Raw genomic sequence first — 19,663 nt, forward strand, 5'->3', positions numbered from 1 at the left:
AGAAGCAGAACTAGAAGAAGGGTCAAGACGGAGAGTAGGACGACCTGGGGTGTTTAATGATTTCCCACACGGACTGGTACTCTGAACTGGCCGAGTGGAAGAGAGATTTGGGGTGGGAACTTGAACCGGGGTGGTAGTGGGAGACAAGAGACAAGAGAGTGCTGCTGTATGCGCGTGTGTGTCCATGTACCAACCAGCCAGCATCTGCAGAGAGCGCGCGAGTTGAGTTGAAGTGTGTGTGGTGAGCGAGCGAGCAGACGGGAAGCTGTATGGGGCCGGCCAATCCAGTCAGTCAGTCAGTGGGAAAAAGGTACCTACGATTCGGCCAGGAGCCTTGGTGTGAAAGCACTGAATTGACGTGAATTGATGGGTGGATGGGATGAGCTGAAGGGGACCCGGTACTGGCAGCGAGTAAGTACAGGCGCGCCGATCCCAGTGCGAAAAGGTACCTACCGCTAGGAAAAAGCAGGCCACGCGTAGTAGACTCGCTCTCTGCATCCCGATTTAGTGCAAGGGTTGGGGGGGGGGTAGGAGAGGAGGGTCCAGTAATTGTTGTCGAACGAGAGAAATGATTGAATGGGTGGCACGGAGCAGCTGGCGGTTGAAGTAACGGCGGCAGGGGGGGTGCCTGGGTGCTGAGGTGTGGACAAGAGGGTAAAAAAAGGTACACTAGAACAAGAGGGCCAGGGATGGTTGCCCAAAAGAGCGAAGCGCCGACTAGCATTTCTTCCTGCCTTCTGCCCTCCTCCTCCACCACCTTCTCGCCTGGCCTCTCTGGCGGGGCCCGGCCTGCATCGCATCGCATCGTTGATGGACTTTCAGGGAAGGCTGTCCCTGGGCCCCCCTGCCACCTGGGCAACCTCTGCTTCTCCATCGTGCGTCTGCTTCCCACTGGTCAGTGTGTGTGTTTCCTGTAGTACCAGAGTACCTCTGTCTCTGTCTGTCTCTCCCCATTTCGGGGATCCAGGCAAGCCATGCGCCTGGCCAAGGTTGCAAGCAACAGGACAAAGGTGGGATGGAAGGTAACTGTAGCAGGGGCGGACGATATGAGATGATGAGACCGAGGGCGTACACACACCACAGCATGAAAGACGAGAGACAGAGCGGAAGTTACTATGCCAAAATTCAGCTATACTATGTACCGTGGCTACACTACCAGAGAGAGTTGAGTACAGACAGTCCCATCCTTCAGTCCAAAAGTACACCCGTCCTGTACGTATGTATGCAGGCCACACGAGCACAACATACAGGCAAAAAAGATTGGCAGACGAAAGAAATAAGGTACGGGTACGCATAAGAGGACAATGCTCACATTTTCTCCATGATATGGATACAAAATGATAGGTAGAAATCCCTGGGGTCCACTGTCCTGATCTCGAGAGCTTCATTGTCTAACAGCCAGCAGCCGGCCTACTACTGCATGTACTGATCTGACGAGGAGCCCGGCCAGCGTTGCCAACTCACATGAGTTTAGAGGGGGGAAATCTCAGAATAAGACGGCACTAATCATGCGGGAGTCGGCTAATCAACGTGCATCTTGCGCCTACATTGTCTCTCGCTTCGACCTGTTGCTTTCTTGCCTTAATTGCTTTTGCGGTGCAAGTGCCCGCTAACAGTCTTACTTGAGCGGGCGGGGGAGAGAGGAAGAGAGCGCTCCCTCCAGGTGATTGTTATGTTTGTTTAAATTTAGAGACTCTTGTTCAACCTTGCAGGCAACTCATAGGCCTGGTCGGCTTACTTCTTTTTCTCTCCCTTTTTCTCTTGCCCTCCTCCTCCTCCGTCTTGTGCGCGCCCATCGGGGTTCGTGTTGTGCAGGATGTGCGTAGTACTTACACGACGACTGTACTCCGCTCCCAATGGAAGATGAGAAAGAGTAACTAAAAAACAACAGCAAAAGATCAGGCGGCAAGGATCATGACTTTCTCATGCTACGTCCGTGGAGCAACTCTCAGGAACCAATTCTCCTTGCAGTATAGGCAGGCGTGGAAAGACCGCGCCTGTGGACTCCCTCTCACGGTCCTCCTGAGTAGAGTCCCCAGTAGCGATGTCAGGCAGGCAGTCAGGTCTTAGCAAGCCTTGTATACTGATGAGCAGCAGCCTGAACAGGCCGCCGCGCCATCATCCTCTTGTGTCCGTGTCTTGCATATTCATACCTAGTAAGAGTTGCTGTAACCTTGAGTAAAACGATAGTCCCGCGCGAACTGTTACCCAACCTGCCAGCACATGCACGGCTTCTCTTTTGCAATAGGGCACAAGATTGCTGAGCCTATTGCCCTCAATGCGCATTTCCGGGGAATCTACTTTGCAGGTGTAGACCCTGCCTCGGTGATTGGCAGCGCAGAGGCCTTGGCTTTCTAATGGGATATCTGGAATTCGACTATACATACAGTATGTAAGGCATGGCGTATCGCTTTCTCACCATTTTTCTGGCTGGGTTTAGAGTTTTCGGGGGCCCAGTCTGTGGCCCTCACGCAATTCACCAGCTCCCCGGAGTCGTGACCAAGGGGTTCCGGGACTGTCGCCGGGAAACACTTTCGTCCCCAGTTGTGCATAGACAGACAGCCCCTATGTAAAGGCGGCAAGTAGATTTCGGCAGGAACGCGGTACAATGACATGGGTCTGGCGACCTGCACTGGCTGCTCCGTCCCACTCTCCCTTGGTTTCCCTACTGCTACTAATGTAGGTACGACCTGGCCCGTTGAGCCGCGTCCGTTCACGACGTTATCTGTCTGTATGATGCGGCTTCGGTCTGTCCCCGATGTTTGCGGTGAGCATCGCAATTATTATAGTAATAATATCAGGAATGGTGTCGGTATATCCTAGCCTGCGAACTAAACCGACTGATGGCTATTAGTATGTTCTTCGTGCAGTGGTCTATCGAAGGTATTCGTCGATAGTACTAGCCGTAGGTAATCTTGGATAGCCCAATAAGTCGGCAAAACCATCGCGCTACCGGCGGTAATGTCCGTCCCGGAACCACACGTACGACTTAGATGTTTACATATTTCCCAATTCCGATCATGGTCTGACTACGCCATCCGCCCCAAGGTACGGTAAGTCTGTAACAGCGTGAAGCGCAAGTCAGTCGTCACCGTATAGTCGTCGGGCGATCTTTCTTTCGGCACGTAAAAATCAGATTCAGAGTTACGGGGAAACCGCAGGGTATGGGTTATTCAAGGTTGCCTGAGTAGGCTTTGCGGTTCGGTAGGGGGGGTCAACCGACGGACCACATTAATCTCCGTCTGCAGGAACATGGCGCTGAAGCTCCAAATCTCGGCCAGGCTGCGTACTGCGTACTACAAAGAGTAGGCCAGTGGCTCTTCTCTGCCGAACGATCGACAATGATTTTAGAAGCATCATGCCGGGAGTCTATCTATGGATTTTGCGCCTTGTGGTGTTTGGGAGTCGGCCCTCTATCGCGAGGCGCGCAGGCCCATCCAAGCCTGCGCAGTCTTCTTCCCGAGTCAAAGCAACAAACTTCGTGTGCCGTGTTCTTCAAGTGTAGCAACAGGCATGCCGTATACCGGCAATTATTACTAGATCTCTAACGCATGATTTTGGCTCATGAATCAGTGAGCCCGGCTTCCAGCTGTCATCATCGCCGCTGGGGCTGACAGTTCTGGTTGAGCATTATCGATTAGGTATAACCGTCAAAATCTCTGCGCATACTCCAGCAGGGCTTACAGCGCAAGAGTGGGAAATGCCGGTGCGTTTTCCTCGCCGCTTTAAGTTTCCCGGAGACGAATAGACGACTACCAGTGTCAAGTACACAAATACGCACGACGCGGATGGAGAGGGCAGCAGCAAAAGAGGGCAAAAAGACCAATGGTTCCTGGATGCTTTGTTTTCCAGATGAGTTCCTCTCGACCTGCAATCCTTGTTTCTCGCTACTAGCTAGCAGTGCTAGCAGCATATGGGAAGCAGGGGGGGTCCCATGCCATTTGCTCGGACCCTAAAAGTCATTGGCAAGCGGCATCCCTGTGGCTTCTTATGAGACCCTGTCAATGTGAAACAAGCCTGGCGCAATGCCTCAGAAAGCAGCTAGTTTCCCAGATATCGGCGCTAAGCTCTTGCCAGGTATTCTGGCGTCCACGTCCGTGTCCCCCAGCCATCCCATCCGTTTCCTTGAATGCGACTAGCACCATACGGGAGGACGCGCATATTCCCTACATATTCCCACGATGATGGACCGCACACTCCGCCAAGCTGCGTCCGAGTCAGTCGTGGGCCACAAGTTGATCAGCCCTCTTGCATTGTACAAGCCTCATGGCGGCCGGCGATGATGGAAGCTTACCGTCCAGCGCATGCATACTACTACCAGGCACACACCTGTATGCCCACCGTTCGGTTGGCAATGGTGAATACTATTTCTAATAAGCGGCTTCCCTCAGATTAACGACATACTGTACCATAGACTGGTCTGTCGATATGACAAAGACGAGTCATTATGATAAATGCGCTACTGGGACAAAGTCAATGCGACAGGAAGAACAAACCAACGGCCGGTACCCAGTGGTCACATAATTCCAGTTACTCAACGGCAGAGGGAGCTGTCTTTTCTTTTTTCATGCACGCCCGTTCGGTTGCAACCATGATCCAGAGCTGGGCTAATAGCAAGGGGCGTTCAACGGCAGCCACTACTTTCGAGTGTTCCTCTTAGCAGGTATTTACTTTTTCTTCGCGACGAATTTCATCAATGCAATCCATCGGTTTAATGTTCCTGGTTCAAAGGTGCCCCTAAGATAAGTAGGATGAGCTACCTACCTTCCTATCCAGGTATTGCCCGCCCGAGGATTGACGTATGCGGGGTACTGCTGGTCAGCTACTGCTACCGTACGAGAAGTGTGCGCGCAATGTCCAGATAGCTGTTCTATTTTGAAATTCCTCACCCGGCTGATGGGTAAAAATGACACAATCTGCCCAGTGCTGGTATCACGGGGAATCCAGAAATCTATTCCGAGCTCCAGGAATCACCGAGAATCAGGTGATGATTTTCTGACAGGTCAAAGCTGCAAACTTGCTTTCCAACCCACAGGTTTGATGGCCGATGCTCGAGGAGGGAAAACAAAAATACACACCACACACGCAGCATCAGAGGAAAATGGGGCCGAGGGCGCCGGAGCTTGACATCACCAGAGCGGCGGCAGGCGTGCGCCGCCCTGCCGGAAGGGTGGCATCGAAAAAGTGCCTGTTTGATCACCATACCCAGCATATTCCGAAACTTGAAACCATCTGGCGATGACATCGCGCGTTGGCGCGAACTGGCTAAGGGGGTATCACTGTCTGCGGTAGGATGGAAAGTCGAGACAAGAGCAAAAAATGGGCACAAGCCAGCCCTCAACTCGGACCATATCTACTTCCCTTTCGCTTGCCTGATCGTCCCGCCACCCTTGCATGAACTTCTCGATCTGGTGTTCAATGCTCGTAAGTTTTAGAGCAAGGCTGTCCTAATCACCTCCCGAACTCTCTTCATTCCCTTCCTTATCCGAGGGGAAGAATCGGGAGAAGAGACTCGGAGAGTGGGATGGACTGCAACCATGCCGCTTCGTATTCTTTTGATGACGAGCGTTGGCAAGGGAGCTAGGTAGCCAAGCTGATCAAGGTGACATCGTCGCTTACTGCAAAACTCCTCCGCAATTTCACCAAGACTGTCGGTCTGCGAAACCGCATCGGCAGTGAGGGCTGTTGCTGTTTTTGTTTCCCCCCCACTCTATCGCTAGCAGGGCCCGCCTTAATTCGCTACAGGCCATTCGCTTGTCACCTAGCACCTAGGGCAATTTAGGGAGGAACGATTATCCCGTACGTGTGGTGCAGAACACGCAAACGCGCAGATCGCGTAGACGAAAGACTGTCAGGTACGGATTGAATTCGCAGCCTCCGAGATCATCAGCCATTGCCGTTTCACGACAGCCATGGCTGAAGAGCAAACCTTCCCGCACGGCTCCTCACTGTTACTATTCTAGAAGTCACTGTGCTGTACGTTCCCTTGGGTACGCGATGTTTACCCGTCTTGTACGACGGAAGACGCTATGGAACAAAGGCCATCCGGCGTTACGCTGGGCAGGCAGATTGGGCAGATTGGGGCCGACCCAAGGTGAGGATTGAATTCCGCTATCAAATCAATCAATCAGTCGCGTCACGTCGCTATGCAAAGACAAAGACAAAAATCCGCTTGCCCGCCTCCCCAATAGCTGTCATCCCAATTAAACATGCTGCTAGCGCCCTTGAGGTCGGATATCACTGAAGTGTCTTGTTTCACATCAGTCTTTTTTTCCCGCCGACTTCCACTAAGCTTAATTTTTTGCTGTCTCATTGACTTGCTGGTGCTAGACTTTCTGCGGCAGCCAATGAGGCCGCTGAGGACCTGCGTATCGCTTGCGTTGTCGGACAAGGAGAGCTCTTCAGGTCTGTGATTGGCCGCGTCAGATTTCTATCTTTCCTTTTTCTTGCCCACACTCCCACACTTCCCCCATCGGCCGCATCAATGCCTTGGGCTGCTGTGGATGACAACGCACGCCATAAATAGAATGCACACACATCTAGCCCCAGCCATGTCCGTTTCTTCAACAGGCGGCCAGTTCCATACATACATATCGATTCGATCCAGGCATCTCTGTATGCCGCCGGCCGCCTTTCCCTAAGACCTGCTTTCCCGCTACTCGGCCGCATGCTTGGTGACCTGGCGGCTCTATAGCCAGCACATTAGCCACATCGTCGTCGACATTGGGCCAAGAGGCCGGGGTGAAGACATGCACGCGCCAGACTGACCACGGGCTCACTTGAAAGTCTCCATTGTGGCATTGCCTTTGCAGACGATTGGACGTAACGTAAAATCTCCAACTCTCCAGCCCCATGGCCGAGAGGGGAAACAGATGGGAAAGTGGCCCGCCATCGCCAATCAAGATCGAAGTCGTCAGATCTGCATTGAGCCCAATTCTTGAAGATGTGATGCGGCCAGCAGTACGGGTAGAGCTTGAAGCTTATTCGTTCGAGCTTTCTGTTTGTCCATGTCGACAATAGCATCATCACTTGTGCAAGCGATATCGCAAAGTTTGGGTTGCCATCATGGCGGCGCTTGCCTGCCCTGTCTCTACCCCCCTGACCCCGTTGTTCCGTTCCCACGATCGATATTGGGTTCAATGACATGAGCAAGCTACGGTTTCAGAATCTTGAGGCTCTTCGTCTTGCTCGGAATTGGAATACAGAGTTTCGTCTGGGCCCCATTGAACCGGTCCAAGGACGTGCATTTTGGTTCGGAAAGCCACCTTTTTCCCAACCTCGAGAGCCACTTACAGACTTGGTCACCATGCCAAGGCGCATATGCGTTGAAGTGATACATGCTACTATAAACACAATATAGACCTGCAGTAGCGGAGGTAGACGTCAAGCGAGGTAGGTAGGTACATAGGTGCCAGTCACCTAGGTATGGACCTCGTTGCTCGTCACGAGGCTGCATGCTTCATCCAGTCACTGCACGCACTGCAGATCTACCACTTGGCTCTGATCAGCATGTTCGAAGCCCAGGTTTGTTTGCGACATTGCATCATTACCGAGTATTAGCAGCATACCACTGCAGGTGACAGAAAAATCCTCCGAAGGTGGAGTTTGGGCAGCGACTAGCTTGGAGCTTCCTGGGCAGGTACTCTCTGTACTGTTGCAATAGCTCTCCTCCAGCTCCTAATAATACATCGAAACATGAAAAGTCTACCAACCGGTGTCCATTCTCACCATCACCCTCGCATCAGTTCGCATCGTTTCTTGCCTCACTGCCCTGGCTGCCCCAGATCGTCGGTAGACGCCCAGGCTGGCTGGGCTGCCAGTCGCACCCAGTAAGGGTAATCAATCGCCGTCCCAATGCGACCTTGGCTCCTTTGGGGGGTCGAGAGATCGACCCTTTTTCCTTCTAGGAGAATTATTACAGAACTTGAAACGCCATTTTAGAGATGGGCTCAGATGTCGGCGAATTCTTTTTGGTTGAAACAAACCATGGTAATCCCAGCGCTGCTCAGCGGAAGTAGTTCGTCTACCCGTCGTGGTGGCAGCCCGTAGTCGGATTCGAGCGTAGCTCGTTCTCCAAGCAGGACTAGTCCTCGCATCCGTCCAACACGAGACCTGTCTGTCGAAACTCGAAAGCATCATACCGCCGGCCTGTCCGTTTTCTCGTTTGCTTCTCATCTTCCTCCATTTCCTCCTTGTGCTGCTACGAGTATGTATGTGCGCAAAGCAGGGCCAAGACCCTGAGTAGAGCTCTCATTGGTGTGCCTGAATCATGCAGAAGAAGGGCCGACATGCAGGTGGTGAATCCAGGGATACCAGGCCATCGTCACTTTTTTTCTTCTGGCGACCACCCTCGAAGAACAAACTGCACGACTCTTCTCCTTCGCTCGGCCCATTATGATACATAATTCAGATGGCGCAGGCGAGCAGGGAGAAGGTACTTTGCTTTGCGCACGCTCGCGCAGCGATGACAGATGAAAACACCATGCGGGTTCCTACAAATTCCCAAGCAGCAGGACCCCACTCTTCCCATATAAGGTACTGTCGTATGCAGGAAGCTGGCATTGTCTGAAACAAGACGCCAGTCCCGTTCTGGCGCTTGCTCCAGAAGCTATGCGACCCTGGGCCGCTCGCCCATTTGCGACTTTCCCTCCTCTTGCCTCGACGACGACGCTACCTTAGCCAGGAACCTGAAACAGGCACAACTTCGTCACAGCTTCTTCTAGAACGCCCTCTATATCGGGTAAAATCCTCCCAACTACTGCTCTTGGCCCTGCTCGCAACCTGTATTTGGCTTCCTGAGACAATGCCGCATGGCCCGCCCAACCTAATCCGACCTTGACTCGACCCGTCCTTTTCCTGCAGTCCGAGAGTCCCAGCGTCTTAGGCCTTGGGTGAGGGTCTGTCCCTCTCTGCCAATCTGCCTGCCTCTCTCCGTCTCGGGAAAAGAGGATGATGATGGATGTTGGTTGTAACTGGATTTCGACATCACGTCCGGCGCTGCACCGCACCGAAGCGGCCAAGAGGGCCCACCCACTAACACTACTCTTCTCCTCCGCCCAATATAGCGACTATAGCGTCGATTTACATCGCTCTTGTGCTCGCGAGGCTCGCGCGCGCGCGCTCGTCACAAAGCCCCCAGTTTAGGGGACCCGTCAGAGATAGATTACGTGCATCCCAGCCAGCAGCCTCGATTGTATTCTGCCCGCTATAGAGGGGTGGACGGATGGGAATACGGCACCTAACGCCGATCGCGCCCTCACACTCTCAGCCGCCGTCAGACACCAGAGCACAGGAAGGCATGATAGCGTCCGTCGCCTGGGAAATGAAGTGAGTGTTAGTTAGTTTCCCGTTCCCTTTCCCCCCATGTCGGCAGCCACGAGCCGGGTCTGTTCAGGCAGTTGGGCGCCATGTTTCTCGTCCTGTACGAAACCGCACCATACCCTATGATAAGCTGTTGGTTAGCCCCAAGCACATATGTCCGTTATCATCGTCGTCGTCACATGGCACCGCCGGAGAAGAGCCAAATTAGTCCATATCACCACCCCCTTCTTCCTTGCGCCGACCGGTAGGGAACAAGCTGCAGCTTGCATATCTGCAGCTTGTCTTGCTTGCCCCCCCCCCTTCTCTCGAGTCTCCCTCCCTCTTCAGATGCATGCAGATCGGCCGACGGATAATATTCGTCTCTTCCTTCCCTACCTACCTGCATACTGTACCTCGTGATGCCCATTGCCGCCGCCGCCGTTATTGACTGACGTTGGGAGGCCTGGTAGGGCCCCCTGTGATCTGCGTGTTTCATCTTGCCCATTGGCATCATTATCCATCTTTAAGGCTTTTTGGGGGCTTAGACAAAACCGCGAGTTCTGCGTTTCATCTTTCGATCTAGTTCCCCATCGCACATCCACTTTCACCTATACGAATGGGACCTTTTCTGGCTTTTTACCCTCGAAAGCCACGCAGCTACCAGGGATCGGCATCATGAGCTTAGGGCCCCAGCGAGAGAGGAGAGGAAGAACCCTTGAGGGGCGGCTGGTGGTTGGTAGTCTCTCTCTGCTCTGCCGCTCGTCTTCCTCCTTGCTCCTCCCCTCTGGGCAGTACTCTGAGGGTATCACCTAGTGGGCTCCTCTCGAAACAATGGCTAGCGAGGTGTCTTGAGTTGCCGCCCACGTTGTCTAACACGCACTTACTTTGTGCTTGACGGCCCACGGTACGCATGCTGGCGAGTGAATGCCGTGCCTTCTCCTCCCAGGATGCTGTTTCTAGAAGATGTGGGGGGTTCATGCCCATGCCCATGCCTTGCCTTGGGAACATCATGACGAAGTAACAGTCATTCGTTCGTACAGCTAGGTACCTCTGGTTGCTTCTTGCTTCCCAAGCCCAGCTTTGAGCCCCTGCTCCGCGCAGACACGAACTGCTCAAACTGGGTCACAGTTCGTGACTTGTTCTTTTGCCCATCTGCGTCATGCCTCGGCCTGCTCGATGCTATTCAGATTCAAGTACTCTTCCTCTCGCCACTTCTTTTTGTGGCGTCCTGACATCGTATGATGGATGGATGGTAAGTCGGATGCAAGAAGCAAGCAACTTGAGCAAGAGTCTTACCTCATAGTCGCCGCTTCTCGCTCTCTCGCCTCGCCCCCCTCGTGTCGGGCCTGCCATCAAGCCCACTTGCCAACCGAAGGTAAAGTAAAAATTGTGGCAAGCTCCTCTGGCGAATGCCATTCTAGACCTGGACCCCTGGTGGGTTGCCATCGACGACTTACAACGGACTTCCCAGCTACGGCGGTTATGGTACATGCTGGTCTCGCTGTACACACTGCCGCCGGGTTGCGGAAGACATACCGGAGGGCCCATCATCCCACCGTTCTCAGCGGATCGCCTTTCTGAAACAGCTAGGACTAGGTCCCTGTTTTTTCTTCTCTGATCTTTCTGGTTACTTGCCTGCTCGCGGCGGGTTATTCCATGCTGATAGGTCGATCATTGGCAGAGAGCTAACACAGGGATCTTGCTCGCTCTGCTGGTCTTTAGTTTGGCTGACTTGCGGCATAAATCCTCGTGGTAGTCGGGGGGACTTACTGTACTGGCTAACCTTGTATGGCCATACCACCGTGTGCCCTGTGTTCTGGGCCTACTTGCCTCTACTGGCACATACTCCTTTCTTCCTCCCTTCCTCCGGTGTACGGTCCGGTCGGTGGTCGGGGTGTTGTCGTTGAAGCATAGGGCATCCAAGGCACATCGCCTAACACGTACAACATAACCCGAACCTTTGACGAGCCGACCGTGGTACCGAGGGCTAGCACTCCGTAGTAGGGACCAGCATGCCAGCCACCTTGCGCTTGGTTAGTGTAGATAGGACCCTTAATATGGACGTTGTATACGGCATCATGCTGGGTGGCACTTTTCGACATGCCGAATCAAGGCAGACTGTTTAATGCCAGAGTGCCAGGCAAGGAGGCAAGGGCCCAGGCCTTGGCTTCCTTCTGCTTCTCCACGCCGCTAACAAGAGTAACACTACGACACGGGCTGAACAAGGCAAGGCAAGTCTTCGATGTCGCCGCCGTTGAGGAGATCGGTCAGCCACTTCCTCCTCTCGGCTTGCCGATGGGCAAGTAGCCAGCTAGCCTGCTGGCGGTGGCGTAATTACGTATTGTCAAGTCACTTCTGATGTAATGTCCCTCGATGTGGTGGCGCGATGGTCGAGCCCTACGACGTACGTAGTCACAGTAGTAACAAGTTGATAGGCAGGAACTGATGCTGTGGCATGAATCCGTTTATTGGGCTATCTGATCTGGTCTGATTGCAGTTGAGGTCATCGTTCGGGAATAGCAGCAAAGACATGGAGGGTCGGCTTCGAGTCGTCAGTGGACATGTTGGGATAATGCTATGACTCGTTGCTGGATCTGTGAGGTCGATTCTTTGGGTTGCTCGGGCCGTATGCCACGGGTCCCTCTCATCTACAGTATGCCGTCTTGTATGCTGGTGGTTGTGGTTGTTGTTGTTGAATTTGTTGAGATATCCACATTGTAACTACCGGAATCCATGGATGGATAGGATGCTGTTTCGGGCCTCCTGCATGCATCTTCCTCTCTCTCCTCCTTGCTCGTCTGTAGTTTCTTGAACGGGGACGAGGAGGGAGAGAGGGAGTCAGCATGCTTGTCTGTCCTGTTACGAATACGTTCGGTTTGGGACTTTAATCAGGGGAGAAGGGAGGATTGAGCTGGAAGAGGACGAGGGAGGGATCATGGCACCATTTTCCACAGAATGCATCTGAACTTTATCTCAATCGTGGCCTCTTTCCGTCAGGTCAGGTCCTGGGGTGTTCCCTGTATAGGGGGCCGGCCATCTTGCTTGCTTCCCTTGTTGGATTTGGGAGACGACCTCGCTTCGAGGTTTGCGTATGTTATGTAATGTGCTACTGAAAGGAAAGAGCAGGCAGGTGGTGAGCACGCGCCGACATGGTAGATGACTATGTACGGATAAGTTAGATTTCTAGTTGTGTATAGTTATATCTATCTTGCTTGGAGTTCTATTGCGGGAGCCTATGTGAACGATATACCATCCGATAAAGAAGACTCGCGTGGAATGCAACAACCGAAGCAGATCCGATTCCCGGATCGTCACTTCATAGTACAGCTCCCCCTTTCCATCTTCTTCTTCTTCCTCGTGTTCTTCCTCCCATTCACTTTCGGATGGTGTAGCATCGTGCCGGGTCCCTGGGTAGCCGGGTAGCCGTCGTAGTATTTATTCATATATATGTACGGAAGAGGCTGAGTCGTATCTTCTGCGTGCAGACGTCAGTCAGTCGGCGTCTGGTGTCTGTGTGCCTGACTAGTCGAGCCCGCCGCTATACGGGAAGCGGCAGGCTTCGGGAACGAATGACGAAAGGGGTGAAGAAGTCGAAGGAGAAGAGAAACAGAAGAGGAAGCAAAAAAGCTGGATTCGGATAACGGACAACAACGGCACGTTGCTTGCTTGGTACTGAATGCTTCCGTCGGATTGGGAATTGGGGGCACGGATGGGATGAGAATCTCGATCATCCGGTGTTTTTCTTTTTCTTCCTTTGCGAGACGAGAGTCCGAGAGTTTGTGAGTAAGAACCACCGTGGTCTAATAGAGGCAAAATTCTGAAGATATCGTAGGAGGTAATGAGTCGTCAGCCGGAAAGATATTGTCGTCACCGTGCCGGAAAGCGACTCGTAGGTGATTATTTGCACGGAATGGATGAGGCTTGGATAAGGCGTATGTGTGCATTGTTCGTGGTTATTTCGTGTCATGAAGCCTTGGCGATGTACACAGTTTGCTTCTACCGCTCAATCTGAATGCACTGGAAGAGAGCAGGCATCTGTTTCGAGCCCTTTCGTGCGTGGAGGCATCGATAAGGGGGGGTTGGTTGTTGAAGTGTTGTTGTCTAAGATGTTCATGTAATGGAGGTACGGCAGTGGTAGCCTCAGCTTGGGCACTATTGCAGCTACGAGATGTAGATACACATGATTGCGACAGTATCTAGTAGCAAAGCTTCGAGCGTCAACCAACATTCCAGACCCGTAGACGTGAAGACGAAAGACCCGTAGATATACGCATCTGACATTAGATAAGTGTTCACTGGTAACAACAGCAGCGACAGGATGCCTCCGAGGCAATGGACATCAAAATTATAGTACCACGGAGTTATTCTGGCTTGTGTAGGATAGCTGGACGGGATTGATTCCCTTCCCATGACTTTCTCTCCTAGGCCACTACAACTCACCGTGACCGGACAGCCTTGGCTGCGTAGAACCTCTCACATTCTGTCTCACTGGGCAGAGGGCAAAGATCGTGTCAAAGTAGTATCACTGATTCCTCCAAAATACGTTTATATCATTTCATTGACAAGTTGTCTCTGGAGATGAAGAAAGCGCGTTGGACTCGGGTTGGAGTGCGTGGGTTTGTTGGCTCTGGCAAATGCGGCTTCATGGCTCGATACTTCCAGCTACTCTTAAACAACTTACCAGTAGATGATGGTTAGGCGATGATGTGACCGGGAAAACTTCAAGCAGAGGGCTTTTGCAACCTGACCACGAAAGACAGGTGATGGATGTACTTTCGAAGATATCACTTTCTTCGGGTCATTCACATGTCTAGATTCATGTAAGAACAAGAATTCACTAAGTGTACATAACTATTGCATTCACCGAGCCGCGAGGCCATCACAGGTAGAACCGTCAATAACTCATGTATTTATTTTTGCTACATCTCGTCCCTTTTTAGTCATCATCATCGTCATCATCACTGCCGCTAGACCAGCCCTCCTTGTACGCCTCCGCGACCTCGGCGAGCTCGTTGCCTATATCCTCTCGGTCCTCGAGCCCGATAGAACGGACGACGGTCGTGCGGAGTCCGCGGAGTCGGGTCATGACCGACGAGTCCGTCGACAAGACGGTCCGCATGGAGATGGGATCCCGTCTCAGCGCGCCCTCTTTGTCCCGGAAGATGCGGGGGTAGCTGTCCAGCATGGGGTAGGCGAGGGTTGATTGGTATCTAGAAAGGGAATAGGTAAATCAGCAAGTCTATATATAAACATAGCTGAGGTTTGATTTGATGAATAGGGAAAACAGGGGCAGTGAATGCCGCGACGGGGAAGGCGTAACTCACCGGTGAGACTTCTGGCGTCTTTGGGCACGGCCGTATCTGTCTTCGTCATTTGCCTCATCATCCTCTTCGCGGCTGAGAGCGTTGATCGCATCCTCTCCTCGCGCCGTCTCGAGCTGGGAGAAAAGGTGCGCCTTTTTCCGACTCCCGCCCCGGACCGCGATACCGCCCAGGTTCTCCGCGAGAGAAGAAAGGTCCACGTCGAGCGGCTCGACGCGGTTCTGCCCGCCTGCGGTATCCGACTGGTCCTCGTAGCTCATCTCGTTGAGGCGCGAGACGAGCTCGCCGCGGCCCGAGAGGATCTGCATACCGGTGCCTTCTGCCGCGGGCGCAGGCTCGTCCACGGGGCTCATCTGCAGGTTCGCGATGGTCTGCTTGCCGAAGACGTTCAGCATATCCGTGATGCTGCCCATCGTGAGCGCGTTGGCCCGGTCGTCGGACTTGAGCCGCGTGTAGAGCGAGGTGCTCTCCATGGCCGCGTTGAACAGAGCCGTCACGTTCCAGGCCGACGACTGGTCCAGGACCACGCTCGACGCCAGCGACCGGGAGGGGATGGAGAGCGGGATCAGGAGGGAGACTTGAGAGGAGAGCTCGGCGATCGATCTAGCTTTATTGGTCAGGCGAAGCAAGCGTTTCTCCTGTACGGCTTTTGTCAGTATTTTAACCACGGAGGCGACGAGGGGTGAAGGGGGGTGGGAGAGAAGAAGTGGCGTGATGAAAATTGCCTGCCTACCTTGGGGACACCCGCGTTCGGCTCCTGCAGACCCCAGAGCCAGATAGGGGTCTTCCCGTACTCGTCCCGCATGCGCTCGACGTACTTGGCGGCGAAGCCGCCCCAGGCGTCGTCGATGCCGGCCATGATCTGGACGCCCTGCATCTGGTCGGCCTCCTCGACAAAGGGGCGCAGGTCGCGGTCCAGGAGGTCGTGGTCCTTGTCGAGGGAGGCGAACAGCTCCTCGCCCATGGACCACTTCTCGAACGGCATCAGCGTCGAGCCCAGCTCGTACTCGTTGAGCTGCACGATGGAGCGCGGGTGGTAGAAGACGCGGCTGAAGTCGGACCAGTACCGCACGTTGCTCGTCGTCAGCTCCGGCGGCGCGGCCCCCGTGTCCAGGCTCTCCTGGTAGGCGCTGATGTCGATGGGCTGCTGCTTCTGGACGACCGTCTTTCCGTTCCTGCACGAAGGGAAGAAGGAATGAGGTCAAAATTGCTCCGCTCAACCCCGTTGGGAGGGATGACCGCAACTCACCATAGTGCCGCTGGCTCGGAATCCTGGTCTTCGTAGAGTGCATTGATCTTCCTCATGGAGCCGAAGCCGCCTTTCAGATCGTATATCACGGTCCGGGGCATGAAGGTCTCCGTGCCATCGGCGCCGAGGCCGGGTCTGAAGTGGACGTCATGGTTGATGGGCGACTCGCCAGCATCGTCACCAAATGTGAAATACGATTCCTACCACAGTCAGAATCAAATACATACCAGCCGGCAGGTGGGCAAGACATACTTGTGTGTTCCAGAAATGGGTGGCTAGATAATTGCTCTGCTGCCCCAGCTGCAGGGTGATTATTTCATGCATAGCGCGGGGTCATCAAGCGGCACTGTGGCGCATATAAACGTCAGCTAGGAATTCTTTGGCGATGTGAGATTGCTTGAGGCTATATACATGGTTCCTTGATGTTCTCAACGATCTCGAGTTCAAATGGTGATGCTCCCGTATGAGCATGAAAATCTCATTGATGGACGCTGAAGTCGGTAGGTCCAATGTAGAGATTTCAGTTTTCAGTCCAACTGAATGCATTACATTAGGTTTGCCGGCGGCGACTTATGCAGAAGCCGGGACTGCCCGCAATTTGAAGCCCATTGAGCACCGCCAAACCCTTGTTAGCTCGTCCACCACCGCCCGCGCTGCCGAACAACACATCAGCTCAACAACAACACGGGTTGATCGAACCAACTATCGAACTGTAAAACTTCGACTTCATCGTCGCTCCTTTTTGCCATTTCAACACTCACCAACCTTGACAACATCCCCCTCCATTGATTAACCACACTGGCATCATGGCTCAGCAGCAGCAGACGACCTACCAAGCGGCAATGGCCCAAGAGTGGGAATCGTTCAAGACACCGCCTGCGGTACAGGCTGCAACTCCCCCCAAGCCAGGAGACAAAGCACCCGTACACCCCAACCTCGAACTGCCCAAAGACAAGCCTACCGTCATCGTCTTCTTACGGCATTGCGGCTGTCCATGTAGGTCTTTACTTATATTTACTTCAATATACCCCCACGCTGCTTTTATTGCTGGTCATTATTCCTGCCACGCCCTGCTCACTCACGTGTCCGCGCCACGTCTTTAATCTCGTCCTCGCGAGCCACCCCCTGAGATGACGTGGTCCACAAATACGGCCACCCACCAGCAAATCACCATCCTCTCCCTACCTACATGACATGACCTGACATGAAGCCACCACTATACTAACACGCGCACGCTTCGCTCCAGTCGCCGAGAAGGTCTTCAAGATCCTGACGCACCTGTCGTCGCAGCACAAGAACGTGCACTTCGTCGCCGTGTCGCACTCGAGCCCCGAGGCGACGGAGCGGTGGGTGATCCAGGTGGGCGGCAACTGGGACGTCGAGGTGGTCATCGACCACGAGCGGGAGCTGTACGCGCAGTGGGGCCTCGGCCTGTCGACGACGTGGCACGTCCTGAACCCGCGGGTCCTCTACCAGACCCTGCAGCTCGGCAAGACCGAGGGCATCTGGAACCGCGCCTGCGAGAGCGGCACCCGCTGGCAGACCGCGGGCGCCTTCGCCGTCGCCGCCGTCGCCGATGCCGCCGACGCTGAGGAAGGGGGCGGCAAGGTCACCTGGGCCCACGTCGCGGGCAGCGCTGATGACCTGCCCGACCTCGCGGCCGCGCTCGGCACGCTGGGGATCGTGGCCAAGATGCCGCCGAGGCCTGTCCCGGAGGAGCCCTCGAGCGGGATCCCGTAAGTTAAGGACGGACGGGCGGCAGGAAGCGGGAACACAGGGACAAGGGTTGCCAGCAAATTGGAATACCAGGGCTATGGTAAGGAAGCGCGGCGAGAGGACGTTATGTCAATGAAGAGCGGTCACTATGGAGTGTTCTTGTTGCATGTTAGGTTTTGGGTTCGTCGGTTGACTCGTAAGTCTACAGTTAAGTTCGCCCACAAAAACCCGGAGGAGTTGATGATGACTATAGCGCATGATTATATGAATATGAATTGGGATTACGTCAATTCCGGTTTGGCGATGATAAGGGGCAACATGTAGCAACTTATACGTCATATTCGTAGCTGAGACATCTCCCCTACAAACGTAGGCCATCAGTCGCATATCGCCAGGGCCAGCCCTTCCACTTGTGTGAGTGCTGCGAAACGCACGATGATCGGAGTGAAATATATCATCTCTGTGTTCGAGAGGTAGCGATAAAAAGCATGTGCGCCGTGGGGCAGATATAGTTGCATGCCCCTGACATCAAAGACATGGTGGCTCATTTGCTGAATATCATGTTTCGATGGATCACAGCACACAAGAAAGAACCGCCATCGTCTTTTTCCAGAGTATGGCAGCCCCCCAGCGCACTTGGCATGATCAGCAGCGGACCATAGCCAGAATTCGGTTGCAATATATCATATAGGCAATCGCATGTGCATTTTCAAAGCTACGCGTAGCCCATTTCATTCAATATGAGCAGTATGTATACAAAATCCCAACTTAATACCCCAAAGAGCCCGTATAGGCGAGCCATTTCTATTTTACCCTAGAATCAACTCCTGATGCCCCACGCTTTTGGTCGTGGAATCGCATCGAACGCCGTCCGCCATATACACAAAGAAAGCAGGTCAAACCGATTTTTTGCGCGTAGTGATTCGCTCAGTAACCCAAAACGCCCGTGGTCTCCGCGGGTCGGTTTAATCCAAGAGCCACGCTCTCCGCTTTTCCTCCTTCCGCGCGCGCCTCTTCTCCTTGAACTGCTTGAGCTCCGTCTTGCTGGGCTTCTTGCCGGAACGCTCGGCCTTGAGACTTCGGCCATCGTGGGAGTTGGCAGCGGCATCTACATCGAAGAACGCATTCATCTGGCGCTTGGACTTGGACTCGTCATTGTGCCTGTCGGGGTTCTGGTCGTCGGCTTGCCAGCGACCCGTGAAGCGGTTGAAGGATCCTATGGCGGCGTAGGCAGCCTCTGTGCTGGGGACTGCAACCTGATCGGATTCCGGCCCCTCGTTGGACTGGGCATACCACGCGTTGGGGTCGTAATCGCCGTGGATGGCAGGGTTGTATCCTCCGGCAGGCGGCTTCTCGTTCTTGGGCAGTTCTGGAACGCCAGGCGCGACGGCGGCGGCGGCGGCGGCAGGAGCACTCGCGCCGCTAGTTCTGGACCTTGGGTTCTCCCACGTGCTTTCGTTTGTAATGCGATTGTAGAAAAAGTAAGCCTGGTGTGTCGGATCCCAATGATAATCCCAACCATCGTCCTCTGATTCCGGCACCGGTTCGCTAGGCAGAGGAGGCGCTGCTGAGTCGCCTTGCGATGCCTCTCGTGTCGAAGGATCTACTGGCGAGGCCTCGCCAGACTCGCGCGACTCGGTAGACTCGACGGGCGAAGCTGAGCGCGAGTTCGGCCCGGAAGGATCGGTCTTTTCCACTTCTTCTGCATGCTGAGGATCGGCCTTGTTGTCGGAGACCTGATGCGGTTGCGCCTCCGCGGTCGAGGGGGTAGCCTCGTCAGGCTTGGGTGAATTGGGTGCGGAAGTCATGATCACTTTTGGGTCTCCGGGGTTTCCGACGAACTTATATCATAGGCAAGTCCTGATTCTGTTAGCAGGGTGTCAGGTACAAATCACAAGGGTGATAAACATCATATCCAGCGACACTGAATGAAGATGGACCGAAGCTCCGTACGATGATGGAATGATCAACGCCAGCCTTGTCGCTGTTGTGGGCGGATGCTTTGCTCAGCCGATTCTCCAGCGCGTGCTTCTGCGGAATAACGTTTACTAGTCCGGTGACTTGTACTGGAAGAATT

General features: G+C 53.9%; 3 protein-coding genes across 3 annotated transcripts; 1 reads left to right on the forward strand and 2 right to left on the reverse strand.

Moving 5' to 3' along the window:
• Positions 1–14,236: 14,236 nt before the first annotated feature.
• Positions 14,237–16,194, reverse strand: PG985_010033 (Bcdml1; the record flags this gene model as incomplete). The annotated part of the gene is made up of 5 exons (XM_066829801.1): positions 14,237–14,510; positions 14,625–15,259; positions 15,355–15,796; positions 15,871–16,070; positions 16,123–16,194. 5 exons carry the CDS (start codon positions 16,192–16,194, stop codon positions 14,237–14,239), a joined length of 1,623 nt encoding a protein of 540 aa, XP_066682191.1.
• Positions 16,195–16,676: 482 nt separating this feature from the next.
• On the forward strand, positions 16,677–17,610 carry PG985_010034 (uncharacterized protein; the record flags this gene model as incomplete). Its single annotated transcript, XM_066829802.1, has 2 exons — positions 16,677–16,866; positions 17,117–17,610. The coding sequence occupies 2 exons, from the start codon at positions 16,677–16,679 to the stop codon at positions 17,608–17,610; spliced, it is 684 nt and encodes a 227-aa protein (XP_066682192.1).
• Positions 17,611–18,551: 941 nt separating this feature from the next.
• On the reverse strand, positions 18,552–19,394 carry PG985_010035 (uncharacterized protein; the record flags this gene model as incomplete). Its single annotated transcript, XM_066829803.1, has 1 exon — positions 18,552–19,394. One exon carries the CDS (start codon positions 19,392–19,394, stop codon positions 18,552–18,554), a length of 843 nt encoding a protein of 280 aa, XP_066682193.1.
• Positions 19,395–19,663: the final 269 nt, after the last annotated feature.

The sequence above is a fragment of the Apiospora marii genome (genome assembly GCF_038362585.1).
Source record: "Apiospora marii strain CBS 49790 chromosome Unknown utg000006l_segment0_segment0, whole genome shotgun sequence".
Taxonomy (NCBI): Eukaryota; Fungi; Ascomycota; class Sordariomycetes; order Amphisphaeriales; family Apiosporaceae; genus Apiospora; species Apiospora marii.